General features: G+C 43.4%; 1 protein-coding gene across 1 annotated transcript in view; it reads right to left on the bottom strand.

Moving 5' to 3' along the window:
* Nucleotides 1-18,125, bottom strand: part of PDE1B (phosphodiesterase 1B) — a 121,727-nt gene extending 103,602 nt beyond the window's left edge. The window contains exons 1-2 of the mRNA XM_063293958.1: nt 18,037-18,125; nt 17,727-17,841 (exon numbers count right to left, since the gene is read on the bottom strand). Coding sequence (XP_063150028.1) covers nt 17,727-17,841; nt 18,037-18,058 — 137 coding nt within the window. The 5' untranslated portion in view covers nt 18,059-18,125. The remainder of the gene's footprint in view (nt 1-17,726; nt 17,842-18,036) is intronic.
* Nucleotides 18,126-18,668: the final 543 nt, after the last annotated feature.

Here is an 18,668-nt window from a genome sequence, read left to right as displayed (position 1 = left end):
TTAAAGAGGGAAGAAATTGTTCTCTTTTTGCCTCCTGCTTATGTGAAATGTATTTAGTTATTTATTTATCGGGGGGGGGGGGCGTTGATGTATCATTTGATGCTAATTTTTGCTTTTGCTTCAGTTTATTTTTTAAAAGTGTCTTTTAAAGCAAAAACTGCTCCTGCCGCAGACAGGTCCATCAGTAATCTCCTAACTGCTAGGACATCAGCCCAGTACCTGGGGTGATGGGGTGGGGAAAGATAGAAGAGACTGGCGGGGTGGGAAATGGAGAGGCTAAGAAGACTTCATTCACTTTGGGTCACTACAATCTAAAGCAGCGCATAATGAAAACAAAAGAAGGACAATTAACAACATTTCACAGAGAGAGCAGACAACTGGAACATGGTCTGATGCAGACATTTCTTTATTTACTCATTGCAACATTTTCCTGTCTCCTTTCTACTGGATACACATTGAACATTGCCTCCCAGCAACCTCCAACTCACAGAGAGAACCAAGGTAATACGATGCCGATCTTGGGCCATGGAGTCCCAAGTTCAAGACGCTACCAACCATCCAGTTCAATGGGAAACTGAATGCTGACCAGTCCCTCTCTCGCAACCTTGTCTAATTTACCATGTTGCTGCTATGAAGATAAAAGCCTGGAGCCCATAGAGAAAAGGGAGGATATTGCTACAATACATCAAAATTTAAAATCAGGAGCAACAATCATGGTTCCTTCAGTGGATGTTCACTAATGGAGTTACACCAGAATTTGTTCAGTCCTGGTCCTCAACAAGCCCCAGCTAGTTGAAGTCCCACATCACACTAGGCAAGAAAACAGAGTTCCCAAAACACCATGGCTGGGCTGGCACCACATGCTAAACCAAAGCCAAACAAGCCCCATCCTGGGTTCACCTTCTCATGTCCTTCCATTACCCTTAAGATCTGAAAACAGTCCATCCATCTAAAAGTAGCTGTGAGGCTAACAGTGTCTCCCATTCCTGGAAGACAGACATATTGCTGCTTTGGTGTATTATTTCAGAGATACAGAATCACTCATCAAACTTATATTCTAATGGCTAATACGCTTTTGCAAAAATGCTACACTAATTCAGCACTCAGAGAGATTGTCTCCGCTTAAAATAGGTAAACAACCAGTGATGTTTAGCAAATCTTGCATTTAAGAGGAAAAAACTATGAAGGGAGCTGTCATAGTATGTACCCTGTATTATCAAGAATTTTATTTCAATTTTGGGTATTTAAGAGTGTTCAATCAGGGTGTTCAATCAAGAGTGGGGGCCCTGCAGTGCATGCAGTGCCCTCCATACAAAGCTCCCTGCATATGAAGAAAAAAGCGTGTCAATGAGAAGGCGAGGCTAGAACCTTTCTCACCGAGAGTCTAGTTTTCAGCATGCAGAGATGTTTATCTGATTCATGCCTTCATTCATGGAGTAATTTCAGAACATTCAGCCACATCAACCCCACCTGCAATCTGAAGCTGGCAGAACCCAAGATTTGGGCATACGTTGCAGAAACCATTTCTATCTAGTCCCCTCTCCCAGTTTTAGTTCCCACGCTGCAAATACTTCGAGGTAACTTGCTTGTTTGCCAAAAGCCACTCAAAAAAAGAAGGCAGCTAGCAAAGACCTATCCTTCCAACAGAGCGCCCCCCCCCCCGCCCATCCTGCCCTTCAGCAAGGATGGGGAAGGAACACAAATAAGTCATTCCTGTCTGCCAGATGAAAGATGAAGGTCAAGCACCAGAAACCTGAAGCAAAAACTGGCTGGACAGTTGCAGGAGGAGAGGCGGTCTTGCATGTCAAATAAGGTGGCAAAGAGACTCTGGGTTTTAACTTCTCCCATGGTCCTCCAACACTCTCTTAAGCCAGATAGAAGATCCCATCTTAGGTCCACTTCATACATTAGGGAGATAGTGAGAATCTAGTTTTGACATACTAACTCTACACCTAAAAACATAAGAACAACAATAAGCACAATGATCATGTAGTTCCGACAGCTACGTGACTCGGGTCTTGGAAGATGTGAATTTTGAATGCCAAGGCAGATTTGCCTCTGCACCACAGCCCTCCCTCCAGTTTCAGTGCAAATTTCTCCAGCATCCCATGAAGAGAATACCAACCTGAGGCAGATGGCTCACCAATGCCGCCACCCACAGGCCATTTGTCACATTAACAGGAAGAAAACAGCAAGTATCCTTACCACGGTCAAAGGACCAAAGGAATCTTCCCAGGTGAAAACACAGAAATGCATCAATATCAAAATGATCTTGATTCCATTCTATTTTTTTATACTTATTGGTCACTTTTCCACAAGTAGGCAAACTACAGAGGGTTTGTTTATGTGCTCTTCACTGTCAATTTGTCAGACAACCCTCCTGTAGGGTAGATTAGGCAGGGAGAGCATTAAAACAGTATTTTAGAGCTTAAAACAAAATTATATATCAAAAACAAGTGTATACTTTTTGTTTAAACCTGCTGCTCTCAGCCTAATAATTATAATTCAGTGCACGTAAGCCAGGCAGCAATAAAATTAAGTATGAAAAGACTAGCCCAAAGGGATAAAGATTTTAAATGAATGATGAAGAAACCAAAGGGGACCCTCAAAAGATCCTCACAGGGAGGTCATCCCTGAGATATGGTGCACTAATTGTCCCTGTCTTTGGAAGTAACTAATGGCTACAGCATTGTGGAAATGCCCTAAATTTGTCTGCCTCGCTCATGTATAAATACTACTTATTTATTCACTGGCCTTACATAGGTCTTATACAAAGAAATTAGGCAATGTCTAAATTAAGGCCCACAGCTGCAAGGCATAAGACACTCATCTCACCTCTTAAAGCCCTCTGAACAACCCAAAAGTGGGTCAGAAAATTTAAGCCACATAGATTCCAGGGGTCTCTCAGAGCCAGAAATGGGCTTGTGCATAACAACCTAATAGAAAGAGCAAGACCTTTGTGAGGAGATACGAATGTGAAGAAGTCATGCTCTGGTTGCGGGCTGCCCAAAAGGCACCTTGTTGGCTGGGGAAACAGAAGACTGGATAGAGAGAGGCCTGTGACCTAATTCAGGTGGGCTTTTCTCATCATGAATGATTGCCCTGAAGGTCACTAGGTTCTAGGGCAGCCCTTGGGACTTTAAATAACACAAACATCCAGGATGATGTTCTCAAGACCACACCCAGGCTTCTCCACAGGCTTGGAAGGTAACAGATCCAGGGGTCCTAGACTGCATTGCAACACAGTAACCCTATATTTAAAGCAGTTGTGCATATAGGTATAGATTGGGGTGGACAATCTTCAGCCTCAGAGTGGCTTGCATCCCCCAAACCGTCCTTTTTCATAGCCCACAGAGCCCCTCCTAATCATGACTGCTGAGAGCTGATGGCATAATTTCCTGGGAAACAGATGAAAATTGTAGTATACAATCTAAAACAAGCATATTATGGTTAAGAAAACAAAAAACACCCCAAATTCCCAGGGGAAAAAAAATCTCAGCTGTGTACAATACAGCTCCTCTCACATAGTGGCCCTCAGCTCTCAAAAAATATTAAGAGTGGTCCTTGGCCACAAAAAGGTTGCCCACCCTCAACACAGATGGTGCCATGGCAGCCAGACATCTCAGCCTTTGAAAACTCCAGAGGAGTAGTTGACTTATTCTGTTGTGGCAATAAAGCACCATGAATTCTATTAAAGGGTAAGAAAATCAATTGTGGCATAACCTTTCATAGACTTGAGCCTACTTTTCAGATGCATGACATATAAAGCTTGTAGCAGAACTAATAAAAAAAACCCTCAGATCATTTATAGGCCCCAAATTCCAAAGAGCAACATATTTAAAGCAAAACTCACACTGATAACCCCTTATCCACACAGCGTACATACCAGGAAACACTGTTGTTGGTGACTGTCACATGCCATGATCTTCAAATGGCTTCACTGCAGGGATGTTCCCTTGACAGAAGCAATCATTGGACAAGTCATTCTCTTCCCCTCCCTCTCTCTCTTTCTAACCATATGTTCCTAATCTATGGAATAATCACCAATTCTCCTGATTGTTGAAACTGTGAAAATGTCTGAGCAAAAGAAAGTATTCCCTGAATCTAGCACTGCTACCCCTTAAAAATCAAGAACTCCGGTAAGAGTGTGCACAGTCTTCCTGGGTAGAAGGAAATCTAAATTTTAACAACTTTGGGAATGGAAACCAGCCTAAACATATCAATTACAAGGTTTGATTTGGACTTCAGTAATTTGAAAATCTTCCTGATTTGGCTCAGTCTGTTTTGGAAAATATTCAGTTCAGCTCAAATCCAAATCAGAATCTCACCATGAGCAACCTGAACATTTATGTCTCCTCAGTGTTTTTCATAGGAATCAACAAACAGCAATGCCCATTTTGCCTTTTGAACTAAACAGGATGCAATCTGCAGGCACGATTGTCCAATTTTAGTCAGTAAGTGCAGGCAATTTGTATGTAATCTTTTAGACGTGTTCCTAAACATCCTGTAAAGTATCAGGGTAAAACCAACACATTTCCACACAGGTTGTACAAGAGCAGCTTTTATTGATTTTAAAAATGACTTGCTCTTTTTCCCTGGGGTTTGGAAGTACTCTCGGTGAAAATATGCAGCATACCTGTGGCCCCATTAAAGTAACCTGCAAATTGTTAGCAGGAGAGACAAAGGGTTGAGGAATTATCATGAAGAAACACAGTGTCCAAGTGTCACTTATGTTTTATTTTCTACTCAACTGACGGTCATCCAAATTTAAAGCACTTCATCCTTGACCACGGTGATGGAGCACAATCCAGTAAGGAAATATAATGAAGATGGGCAGGCTCAAATTATCCTACTTTGGACACATTATGGCAAAGACCCAGCCCTCTAGAAAAGGGTCTAATGCTGGGAAAGGTGGAAGGAAAAAGAAGAGGACCACCAGCACAAAGGAGAATGAACTCCATTCCAGCAGTGATGGGTGCACCATTGGAAGACCTGAAAGACTAGGTTAGGGACAGATCGTCATGGAGAAAATGTATCTACATGGCTGTGCAAAGTCGAAAATTACTTGATGGCACATAATCAGTCATAGAGAACGAGAACTTTCCTGGAAGTTGCAATGAAATTTTTAAAAAGAACTAGATGCTTACTCAGTAGCTCCCTGGAGTATTTGGTTGAGTAGAAAGATGAGATAGAAATCAAATAAATGAGTCAAATTCTTCTACAGTTGGCTGTATTCTTTATTCTGTGACCCTGGGACTAACACATACAGAAAGTGTTAAATTAATACTTGGTGTAATCATAAAAACCTGCCTGACTGTAAAGCCTTCAGAAGCATACAACCTTTTTGAATCCAAATATCACACTTAAACCCAAAAACTATTCTTGCAGCTAGCAAACTAAGGCACACAACTACAAAATGCCGTGAAAACATTTTGTAAGAGCAGTTTGTGGTAAGTTCTCTCTACATCCCTTTCCTCCAGAAAGTCAAAAGGAGACTACTGAGTAAAGTAGTCCCCTGTTAGTTGTCAGTCACAAAACCCACACTTCTTTTACCACACTATAACTATTTGCTTACACTGAGAAAACTGGGGGACAAAACATATAGGCTTTTGTAGACAGAAGGTCCACATATCCACGGGTATTCAAATTATTCCTGAAGTGTTCAGAGGACTTGGAAATGGCTCAGGGCAATTTGGAGGACTGTTCCTTAATTTTGAATTTGATCAGATAGAATGCAGTTCAGTTCAGGATTCATCCAAATTCTGCTCCGGGTTTTGTGCAGCTGATTCACAATAGACGAGCCATGATTTCTCAATCCCAATTACTTAGCACTAGCTGAAGCGACAACCACGGAGTTTTCCCCTTCCCTCCAAAACTAGATTGGCTAAAAGGATCATTAGAAAAACCAGGTTCCTATTTCTGAATTTTCTGAATTAAGGATTATGTCTACCTTCCCCCCCACAAAAACAAACCCTCTTATTCTGCACCTGATCTCACTTGGCCAACTTCTAGTAAAACACAAAAGGCAATTCTGCAATCCTGAAGCCTGCCCGTTCATATCCCATGGGTACAACTGCATCAAAATAACTCAACCTAAGCACAAAAAAGGGAGGGGAGATATTTTTTCTTCCCATAGCTGGTTGGCAGCTCTGACTAAAATTTTAAACACAGGATAAACTATTATGCTTCTGCTATGAACTCAAAAATTGTTTGGATATCCTCATATCTTTTTCTTGCAAGATTGCAGCCACTGTCTCCCAAGGCTTACTCTGAAGTCAACCTACTGGCAGCATCATTAACATTGAGGGGTTATTTAACTTTATTTGCAATGTTGACCAGCCCAGGGGCAAGCCATGAATTGTTATTACTATCAAGGATAAATCTCACAGCCCTGCCAAGTCCCCCAGGGAGCTTTGCCAAATAGTTGACAATTGATTGGACCAAGAAACCTACAGGTGGTCCTCATTTAATGACCACTCATTCAGCAACCATTCAAAGTATGACAGTGCTACACAAATAGTACCTACAACTGGTCCTCAAATTCCGGCCATTCTGGAAGCCATGCAGTCACATGATTGCAATCTGGGCACTTGGCAACCAGCTTGCACTTATGAGAATAGAAGCATCCCAAGGTCACACTTGCAACTTCCCAGTCAGCTTCCCAAAGCAGAGCCAATGGGGAAGCTGGCAGGGAAGGTCGCAAGTCGCTCTGATGAGTCACTCACACTCTCCCACACCTGGTGGTAGCTACCCCTCACCCCACCACATTCGCGCCGCACCTCGCAGGCCACTCACGCATCCTCCACCCCGCCCAGCAGCAGCCATTTACCTGCTTGCCAGCCTGCTTGCAAAGTGCCTGTGACTTGCTTAACAACCTGCAATCCTCGCTTAACAACAGCAGTGGGGAGTGCTGGGATTGTCATCACTAAGAGATGCAGTCATGTGACATTGCGCTTTATGACTGCATTGCTTAGTGAAGGAAATTCCAGTTACCATAGTTAACTGAGGACTTCCTGTATAGAGTTTCACAAACTCTATCAAAGTCTCACTTGGCTTGGTCTAAGCTATATGTAGATACACACACACACACAAATCACTGGCAACTGATGTTTTGTTCGGTTAACCAAATCAGGCTCCACTCAATGCTGTTGAGAGGCCAAGACTCACTGAACCACAAATGTTTCTGGTGTGATAAATCTTTTACTCTCTAAAAATCCAGGAAGATTGCATTATTGCCAATTACTGCAAGTAAGAATGGTTTATGTGCCTATCTTGGACTCAGCAGAGTACTGCAGAGAAATGTCACAGGTAAATCTTTTTTAATCTCACGGCCTTTTTTGCCCCACGATTTATTTATCCTTTCCCATTACCCAGACATCTCTCTCTGCTAACCAAGGATAATACTTTTCCCATCTGAAGGAGTAGACTCCTGTCCCTTCTGCTACAATAAATCTGTTAAGATTTTCAGGCACATAAGACTCTTAGTGCCACATCAAGTGATCCATCTCTTTCTCCTGGTAGAGCCTGTTTGTTACTCCTCCCCCATGAGATTCTCAGGTTAATAGGCGGACTATATTTTAGATAGATTGAAAACTATCTAAATGACTACTTGGTTAGCTTCTCCATGATTTCATAACAGTTTGCAGAAGAGTAGAGAACATTCTGAAACCAATAGGGCACTTTTTATTAAAAATGCCATCAGTGGACCTGGTGGAGAGCAAGGGAGAAGCCTGCAGACATAGTAGAACACATGAGCACCTATTTGTCTATCACTAATTAACATATCCTAATCACAAAATATGTAATATTCTGGCCTCCAAGCCCTAATCCCATGACCAAGCTTCTATTCAGGAAACCTGGCATGTGTATGTGGATATTTACTCATAATTCTGCATACAGATATTCAGCGAAGTATAATGGATTTATTACTTTATTTCCCCACATAAAAAGAAATCAAAGTATATCATAAATGGCTAAATTCTTCAGCAATAATGTAGTCTGAATACTGAATCCTTTCCATATTCCAAAAAAAAAATTTATTATTGCTTCAAGACAAAAGAACTCAGAAGGTTAAATCAGAATCTTGATGGTAATATAGTACAGAAGGTGGGACAACAGAAGAAATATAACTAGGCTCAGATGTCTGATCAACAGTGAATCTAGCTTTGATCCCCACTTGCAAAATGGAAAGTTTCTTTCCTTGTTCTCTCATGTTGACTAAACCCATAGTCTCCCAATGCTCTGAAAAGGATTCAGATAAAGCTGAGATTCAAAATGCTTTCCCTAAAAGAGAAATATTAGTATATTTTCTGTCTTCAAAATCATCACCAGGGATCTTGATCCTGCCACAACTCCTGAACTCAGAAAACTACCCCCCAGCACTTCATTCATCCTCTCAGTCTCGCAGAAGTAAAAGAATAATAGATCCAAGCTATGGCATGTTAGAGACCACAGTCAATTTCTTCAAACCCATGTAGCCAATACAAAGCAAAGTTTGTCTAAAACCACAACTCTGCTGAAGCAGTATTTCCTTGCAACCATCAAAGGACACAAGCCATCAGGCACATGTAATTAGATTAGGAGCTGTCCATGGTCCTGATCCAGCATGTTGTTTATTCGTTCAGTCGCTTCCAACTCTTTGTAACTTCATGGACCAGCCCACGCCAGAGCTTCCTGTCAGTCATCGCTACCCCCAGCTCCCCCAAGGTCGAGTCCTGATCCACCATACTTAACTGAATTTGAACGTGCCACATTACGGTTCCCTGAAGCCAACCACCTGACAAGACTTAGCTTGTTGGGAATGGGTCTACTATTTCATTTTGCCTGCTGGGATGTGCTCACCAAGGCTCTACCCGTCAAACTGACCCATCTACAACAGGAACACTCAGACATCCCCAGTAAGGAATTGTGGGAAATGGAAATCCAACACATAAGGGCATCAGGTTGAGAGAGACTGAGACCAAGTAACATGATTCATACTATCATTTCCCAAACCCAGCCACATAAGGCCAACTCACAGAAAATATATTTATTAATGCATGCAATGTGAAAATTGTCAAAATGGAAAAGAAAAACCCAGTTATGGTGAATTTACAGCAGTGTTTCCATTGGGGGGAAAATGTATAGGGTATATTTTGTAAAACCTGATATCTGACATTGAAAAATTTGGTATGTCAAATATCCTGTTATGGTTTCTAATTCTGCCATTGCTGTGTGTCAGATACATTTTCCATGTATTACCCTGATTCCATCAACAGTAACATAGCAAGAAATGCAATGCACCTCTGGAGTATAGTGCAAGCTAAATTTCAGAGGTCTTCAAACACATCCCCGTACATCATATCAGCTGATTATACCTGGCCAGACTAACTTGATTCCTGCTAAATGTAAAACTCATTTCTGCCTGCAAAACCCAATTACTAAGACAGAATTTGGCTGCCTTGAACCATATCTGTGTCAAGGGACATAGGGGCTAATGTGCCAAGAAAGTTTCAAAAAACCAACCCAGTTGTGCATAAAGTTACAGCCAATTCAGATAGGCCTCTGAATGCATCAAATGTACGTTGATGGATCTGTTATTCACATAACATGAAGAAAATGCACAAATTCATCACCCACTGAGGAGATGATGAATCAGTTGAACACAGCTCTGCCATACCACCTGCTTGGATAGGAATCCAAACAACTGCATCTGGCTCTGCAAAGGAGATGCTGTGACTCAACCTTGATTGAAACCCAAGGTTCACTTGGTCAAAGAGCTGTCAAACCCATCTCTGGATACCAAATCCTAAAACTAACTCCCAATTGCTCAAACAAGATTCTCCCAGCCAGCTCAACATCACCTCATCGTGTAACTACCAACAGAATCAAGTGTCCCCAGCTCTGACAAAGTAAAGTAAAATATTGAAAATCCCTCCAAGCACCAGCATAACAGCCTTTACCGACCCAGAGCCCTCCAGATGCACTCCCTCTCTGCAATAATGGAACCTCTATTCCCAATTCAACTGGAGGTCAGCAACTTGGAGAAAACTGCAGTGTGGAGCAGTTAGCAGTGAGCTGGGCATAGCTCAGGTGGACCCAGATACAAATCCATGCTCAGCCTACAAGGCCAAAGAGAGATCTTGAGCTAGTCACTCTTTCTTTGCATAAGCTACCTCACAGGGTTGTCAAAAAGATAAAAACCATCTGTGCTTCCTGGAAGTACAGCTGAGCAAAATCATTTAGTATTCTGGGACTTTCTTCTGAGGGTTTCAGCCAATATCCTCGCAGGTTTATAATGCTTATGTTGTAGTGTTCGCGCTCAGTTCCCACATGCAAGCCGCTGTGAAAGAGATATGGTATCTGCTCCTTTATGGCTTTTTCCATTTGGCTCCAGAACACTGAAAGGAGTGGGTTTATGTAAGAAGACCACATTGTCATCATACAGTACATGCCATTCAATACTGACAACAACTAGAAGACTGGAGTGTGGGTCTCTTCCAGAATGTTCAGTTCTCTTCACATTCACCCACAACAATCTAGAACCCTAAATGGTTACATGACTGGACAGGACTACCTGCACAGGTCTATCCCAGTCAATTATTCAATTGTCAGGAGGAACAATTGCAATTGGGCAGCCAATGAAGGAACATCTCCCAACACAGATCTTAAAATGTTCTAGCTGCCAAGCTAATATATGGGCTGTTTGGAATTAAAAGGAAAACAAGACAGCAAAAGATGCAATCACAGTTTAAAAAAACAAATACACACATAATACAGCCATTAAATTGCAAAAATAAAACAGAAATGGAAGGAGTCAGCAGAAACATAGGTCAGGTTCCATTATTCAGACAGTGCTGTGGGCTAGGAAAAAGGAAAATGACTTAATTTGCCTCCTCAGTTTTAGAGAGTAGATTGGCATTTCCTCAAGCACAGATCGATCTTCTGAGATGAAGAAGCCATTTCCCAAATACAGCAGGTACATTATGTCCTCCTAGTGCAGACAGTTTATACCATTTTGGAAAGAGTTCTAAGTGGTTTGAGAAAGGTTCAGTGATTAAATGTACAATATGGAAATGGTTTGCGCTTATCTTCTTCCATGTTGTTTTGTTTTGTTTTTCCAATTTCCCATCTAGCCTACTACCCTGGAATTGCCTGATGGTCTCTCTCAACCAAGTGTTAACCAGGTGCAGCACTGCTTACCTTTTAAAGATGAGCCAAGGGTGGTTAGGTGCTGCCACCTGCTATGACTTTCCAATATTATGATTTGCATTAAAAGGGAAATGTAGCCTTATAAATCCCATGTTCCCTTCCTTTTATGTAGTTTCACCTTTAACAGCTAACTCTGCTAAAATCTTCATACACGTTCCCCTCCCTCTGGACAAGGCATCCAGCCTGTTCTCTAGTTTTCCCCCAATCTATCCAATATTTCTGGACTAATTTCCATCATCCTCCATACAGGAAGGGGTGGTGGTGATGGGAGTAACAGTTCAACCCATCTGGAGAGTACCAGACTGGAGAAGGCTGCTCCCTTTTATACAGTATCTAGCACATCTGCAAAACCACATTATCCAACAATATAGAATGGAGGCCAGAGATAATGGATGAAAAATGCAAAGAGGGCACCACATTTGCCTGTAATGTAAGAAAAACAGGATCCAGAATAAATTCAGTCTCAAAGTGGAGACTGACACTGGAGGATATCCTAGGACTAGATATCTGCTGTCATCTAGTGGTCATACAGATTTTTTCGGTCCAAATCTGGTAGCCCTAGAATACCCTCCAACTTCAACCTCCACTGAGAAAGATAGATGGCATCGGTATACTGTAGATATGCACACACAGAGCATCTTAGGAGCATCCTTACAATATTCCATTAGATACCACACGATAATGCATTCACAAAGAACACTGGCGCTAAACTACTCAGTTAACAGGATTCAAGGACAGAGTAGGAAGATGAGATCAAGTATACGGAATGTAAGGAAAGGAAAATGACAAGGAGTCCAGCCTTGAAACAACAGGCCTATGTTAACAAGGAATGCTGAAAAGACCTCCCTCCACCCTTTGCAAAGTTTACAAAAATACCTACCAATCAAAGCTATGCCAGAATGGAAGTTTGGTGGAGAAGGGTTTTTCACCCTTCTTCTCCTCTGCAGAATGTCTTTCACAGCTACAAATGCAACGGCAAGTTTTCTTGGGACACCAGCAGCCCAATACACTTCCAGAGTTGCCCGTCACCTACCCACAAAATACATGGCATTCAAACAGTCCAAGCCCCACTCAAGCAAAAACCCTCTGAAGCCTAATCTGCTACAGCTTCAGCACGATTTGCCTTCAACACTGGTTGTCTTCTTCCAAGGCAAATGTTGTCCAAGAACTGACATGGACAATGCAACCTGAGTTCCTTGTAAGGAGATTTATTTCTAACTTCACTCACTGATAACTTGGGACTGTTTGTTCCAAATAGAATCTGTCCACTGGCTATGCCTGGGCAAAGGAAGCACGCTGCAGATTCCCCTCTCCAAACCATGAAGGGGATTGGAACTCAGAAGCAAACCTTTTTGGTGGTAGCACCCTCACTCTGGCATACTCTGCCCTCAAGATTACAATGGCCCCTTCCATATTAATATATAGAAACACTGGACTTTTTCAGAGAGCCTTCAGAGCAGAAGGTGCATCAGGACTGGTAACAACCAGGTTGATAGTTTGCATTCATGTTTTATTTGTGATGTATTTATTTATGGTTTTTATTTTATGCATATCAGTTTAATGACATAAGCCACCTAGAATAATTTGTTGAGGGGTCAATGTAAATAGATAAACTCTTCAGCAAAACAACTGTGCCAGGACTGAAACAGATCAGGGAACAAGACCAGCGGGAAACAAATACATATTAAGTGGGCAACCAGGAATGTTTAGGGAAGCTTCAAAGCCTTTTTCAGCACTAAAAATGTTCCTTTTATAATATTTCAGTGCATTCCAGTATTGCCAAATATTCATTTTTTTAAAGAAAGTATGAAACCCTAAGGGGCAATACAACACCAAAGCTCTGAACAATGGTGAAATTTCAGCCCACCTATTTCAGTTTCCAAACCAGCAAGATTTCTAGCTACCATAAAGAAAGGGATATGTTGCTCAGCTCCCAACAGTCTCAGTGCTGCCCACCCATGAGGGAAGTTGGGACCTATAATTCAGTAATGCCTAGGAAGCCACCAGTTCCCCATCCTGGGATTCTCTAATACTGCTTGATCATCTACAAGTCTGCAATTATATATCCCCAGGTATATTCCGACCCTAAAGATGCCAACCAAGAGACAAAGGAAGGCATGGATAAAAGGTATCTAATATACTGTTAGACCCTTCTGTTGCCTTATAAGGAGTTAAATTCTGAGGCACTAGCCCCAATATTCCCTTCTTCAAGGCCTCCTTCCAAGATTCTTCAGCCAAGAGATGGCTTGATGAAAAACTACTGATTCTTTTACAGCCAAGGGACAGGATTGGGGGGAAGGTATGGTAATGAGCAAGGAGTTCCCATTCCTTGGGGTTGGAATTAAGGGAAGCTACTGAAAAAACCCACAAATGACATTAGACTGAGCTCCAGCATAAATGGGATGCAGGCAATGTATGCAGCATTTTCCTGGGCAGATCTTCTGCATGACTCCATTATATGCACATCAGCAATATCAGGATGCCAGTAATCTGTGACCTACGTCCACAAGTGTGTGGAATGTTAATGCTATATGTATAGAAGCTAACAAAACATGATGTGTGCATAAATATATACGAAGAAGGCAATCAAATGGAAAATTTGCCCAGATTGGTGCTTTAGCTGTGGTTTATATTACATTTAAATCAGATCGCAAAATCAGGAGGCATTGTTTGTTGATAACCTTAGCTGTAGGATAGCACAACAGAAAAGGAAAAAGCAGCAGAAAAGGCCAATGAAAATTATTTAAAAGATTGTAGCAGTTTCCCTATGGGGAAAAGCACAAATATTGAGGATTGTTTAATGTCAAGGGGGTGAACTACAGAACATAAGACAGAACTGTATAAAATTAGACACAATAACAAAATAGATATTGATTTTCCTACACTTTTAAAAGACTGTATTTGTATTGCAACTAATCACCAGGACAGCCAGCTGAGAAATTGAGAAAACGTAATTCTACACAATGCATGAAATATTTGTGGGAATCATGGCCACAAGATGTGAACAAAGAAAACTGAATAACCTAGAAGATAGAAGTATAATTCTGAGCCTAGGGAAAAAGTAAAGCACACAGTTCCCCTCATTTTGTTCTAATCAGATTCAAATCCACCATAAAGTAATTAAAATAAACTTGCCATAAGTCTCCTGTATCAAAATATGACTGACCTCAAATTGTAGGCTCACAAAAATGTGTAAAAATATTCATCAACACAAAATCTGAGTGTGAGGTTCAGTTCTAACCTAACCTTGTCCCCAATACCTTGATTTTAATACCATTTTTCTTTCATGAAAATCATGTAATTTCTCCCTCAAAAGAAACACAGGAAGAAATAAACCTGAGGCTACTTCACAAGATACAGTGCCTATTAACATATTTCACTAGAGCACATATAAATTTGCCAATATGTATACATTTTACAAGGTCCACAGTAAATCCCAGCTCCTTGACTTGCCTGACAGCATGATACCTGAATGTGTCACATTCACAATTTGGTGTTTCAGATGTGTCCTTGACAAACAGATGCAGAGAAAAGCACCTGTGAGCTTTTTCAGTCTCTGCTTCCCTAGTTATAATCTAGGAACAAGCACAATCTGGGGTTGTGGGGTGTTGTCTGAAGGACTGACAATGACAAGGGGATTCAGGACATGATGAGATCATGAGGCCATTCCCAACCTATCATCACACACTTCTGGCAACTGCCTGGACTAGTCCCTGCACTTTTCTTTGCAAGGTTTTTCAGAAGTGGTTTGCCCTTGCCTCCTTCCCAGGGCTGAGAGAGAGCGTCACCCAGCTGGTTTTGTGCTTAAGGTGGGACTAGAACTCACAGTCTCCCAGTTTCTAGCCTGGCACCTTAACTGCTATACCAAACTGGCTCTCCATGGTTATCGTACCTGTATATTTATCCTGAGAAGGCAATGAAAGCCTTACCACTGAATTAAAGAGTCTCCAAAGAAGAATGCTCAGATGGTGCTTAATAGCTTTAATTTGTAAGCATGGGGAGACACCATCCAGTCCAGTGGTTCCCAAGATAATGTTGGACAAACATTCATTGGTTATGCGGACCACACCATCAAGGGGCCAAAGGTCAGTATCACTAATGGCAGCCCATGGTATCTACTCCAGATGTCGTAGATAATGGCAGCTGACATTTACAACATCTGGAGGCCACCAGATTCTCTACTTCTGATCTGCTCTGCCTAACTATAACCCTCAGAGTTCCAGAACAAGACCTTTCCCCAACACCTGCTGCCGGATCCTTTTAACTAGGAATGCCACAGATTCAACCCAAGAACTCCTACAGGCAAAGTAGATGTTCTGCCACTTTGCTGCAGCCCCATCCTGGCTTTACACGGCGTCTCTCACTACTATTTCACACTGCCTCCCCATATTAACTCAGGGAAAAATTCCAGCCAGGAAAAACAAGCACTGAAGGTTTATAACCAGTCATACTCTACCTACTTTACTATCTTCCTCTTTTTAAATATTGAAATATTCCATTCGTTAAATTTTCCAGCTATTGACAAAACATCACATTTGCCTCATTCAGTCCTTTGAAAGTGTTAGCTCTTCACAGTCAGGTGTTAATCTGTGCATTGGTTATTTTAAAAAACTGGCACCCAGCATGACAGAGGATGGCTCCTTTTCCTACAGAACTCACTTACAAGTTGCCCTGTTGAGCTAGAACCAGATTCCGAAAGAGCCAAGATACAAGCCAAGCTTGAGGAATGATTACATGGATGGCTCAGCCATCTGAACTGCAAGCACAACTGCTCTTCATTTTAACCCACAGTATGTTTGGATTTTCAAAAGAGCTCGGTGTGGTTTAAATGCTATTTCTCCATCTCTTTCTGAGTTCATCTTCACAACAACCCCAGCAGGTAGCTTAGGCTGAGAGATGCTGACCGGCTCAAGGTCACCCAGTAAGCTCTGCAGATTAGCCAGCATCTGCTCTTGCTCTCTGCAGGTTGTCCTACAATAGGCAAGATAACGGAAGCTACAAACGGTGGGGGATTATGGGGCAAAGGACACCTTCAAGTCACAGCCCGCTTTGCAGTCCCACAGTTTCAACAACACATTTCCAGCACACGGCAATACGTTAACAAATTCCAACTTGGCAACATCACTGCTCTCCAGGTGCACCGCACTATAGCCCCAGCAGACTTAGCCATTAGCAGCAATGCTGAGGCAAGCTGAGAGTGATGGGAGTTGTAATCCAAAGCACCTGAACAGCGTTGGATTGTGGAATGGCGATTTCAGGAGCAAAGATACAAGGGCTTTGTGTCCAGAGGCAGCAGATTACAGCAAATCCCACAAGTTTCACTGATATAAAGGGACACCTTCTGTATGAAAACCAGGCTGCTTCAGGCCACAGATCTCTTCGTGGTCTGGGGGGCAATGCAGAGACTCAGAACTCTGTTCCGCTGCGCTAAACAGGGACTGCTTCCCAGGCAAATGATACAGGATTTTATCTTGAGTGCTCTGGTTAAAAGCCACCTCCAAACCTTGCAGTGGTTTGGCTTATCTCTAGATTTTAGGAACCATAATAATACTTGCACTGGAAACTGCTCAGCAGGCATAGGGTTGGCTAAGGCTATCTATGTCCTGTATTCTCGCTTTTCTATATTCTATACTTTGTATTTTAATTATACTCCAAAAATTAATAATTTTTTTAAAAAAAAATTAAGTATGCTATGGACCTTTAGCTCAGTGGCTAAGCACAATCTTTGCACAGGTGAGAGGTGATTAGCTGAAGAGAGATACAGAAAGAGAAAGAGAGGCTTTCTATGTTGAATTCTATACACAATTGCTCTGGCAGAGTGATTTTAAATTACTCCTTCTCACACCTCACAGTGGACACTAAATGAGAGTAGCAGGCAAGTTTTATCCGGATGTACTTCAAGCTTCTAGTCCTCACAGTTGCAAAATGACAACAAGCATCTTTTCAATGCATGCTCACCCCACTGGCATGATGCCTTCTCATTCTAACCCCTCACTGAACACTTAACCAGAGCTGCTGGTAACAGCAGGAGTGTGGAAGGGGGAGGCAAGTCCCATACCAAAGCATCTTGAGGTTATTCAGCCAGTGCTATTAATTGCTGCGGCACGAAAAAAAAAATAAAAAGCCTCCCAGTGGTGAAGCCTGGCAATACCTAATGTCAGCAGCATACACAAAATTCAGCATTATCAATTCACTCAGATGCACCGAAGCTTAACTGAACCCCAAAGAGGAGAATCGGGTTGACTGGCCACAGAGAACCACTGGATTCCCCATTCTCTGTCCAGAGCCTAGAAAACACGTGGGGGGGAGCAGTGCTGCAAACCAAGCATCCTTTCTCCCTCCCACAACTACACACACACACTTGTAGCAAATCCTTGCCCACCGATCCAGCTGCAAGGCTAAGTCCGACTGCAAGAAACTGGAGAAGTCTCCAAGGCTACCAGAAGGGAAGATCGGAGAGTGCCGGAGCAGAAAAACTAACCACAGAAAAGACAGACCGAACTGAACTGTACGAGAGCCGCGGTAGGGTTACTCACAGTGCTCGGAGCTTGACCCACATCTTCTTACTGGGGGCAGACTTGAGCTCCAGAGGGGAAGGACAGCCCTCCGGGGACTCCAGCAGTTCGAGGTGCGGGGATTCCATCGCGGGATCTTTATACGCCAGCGGCGATGGGGTGGGGATGGGGGAGGAAAGAGAAAGAAATGATGACCCCCTCCCCAAACAGGAGCCCCACGCACCTCCCCACAGACACACACACACTCCCCGCCACCCCCGTCCCTGCCGAGCGGCCTGACAACCAGAGCCCTCTTTCCCCCACCCCCAGCGCGGTAGTTCCGCCGCGTTACCGGCTGATTTCTCGGCGCTCATCCCTATCTCGGGAACTCGCTGCCGGCGCGGGTGCAAAGGAGCGGGGGGCGGGATCGGGCCGAGCGTGCCGCCTGAATCATCCTCCGTTGGTGACTGGCAGCCAATCCCCCCGCCCCGCCGCTCGTGTGCCAGTCTGGGCTCTCCCCCATCATGGCCTCCCTCAAAGGGGGTGGCGGCTTGGAGGCGCCCCCCCCTCTTCCCCTCTCCTCCGGAGCCCGGCTTCCCTGATCCACCTCTCTCCTTCCGCAGCACCCACGCGCGGATCCGCGAGGAAGAAGAACCGCTGCTGCCGCTGTTCCTCCTCGCCGGAGACGCGTCTAGATCCGCCTCTCCAAATCCGCTCGCCTCCGCGGATGCCCCAAAGCGTCCCAGGCTTGGAATCGAAGCTAAAATGGCCCCGCTCCGGGCCGCCGGCCACCCACTTCCCTCGCCGCAGCAAGCGTCCGCTATCCCTGCGCCCAGATCCTGAGCCTGAGTGAGGGCCGGCCTTGCAGCCGAGCGCCGGCAGCGTGCTCTGCTTGCAGTTACCCGGATCTGCTGGCCCTTTCTGCCTTGGGAGACCCCTGTGCGGCGCCCCAACCCGGAGCGATCCTGTTAAGACTGGCGCGGC

This window comes from Candoia aspera, chromosome 2 (genome assembly GCF_035149785.1).
Source record: "Candoia aspera isolate rCanAsp1 chromosome 2, rCanAsp1.hap2, whole genome shotgun sequence".
Classification (NCBI taxonomy): domain Eukaryota; kingdom Metazoa; phylum Chordata; class Lepidosauria; order Squamata; family Boidae; genus Candoia; species Candoia aspera.
The sequence above is the reverse complement of the archived record's forward strand: the minus strand, read 5'-3'. Positions and strand labels throughout refer to the sequence as shown.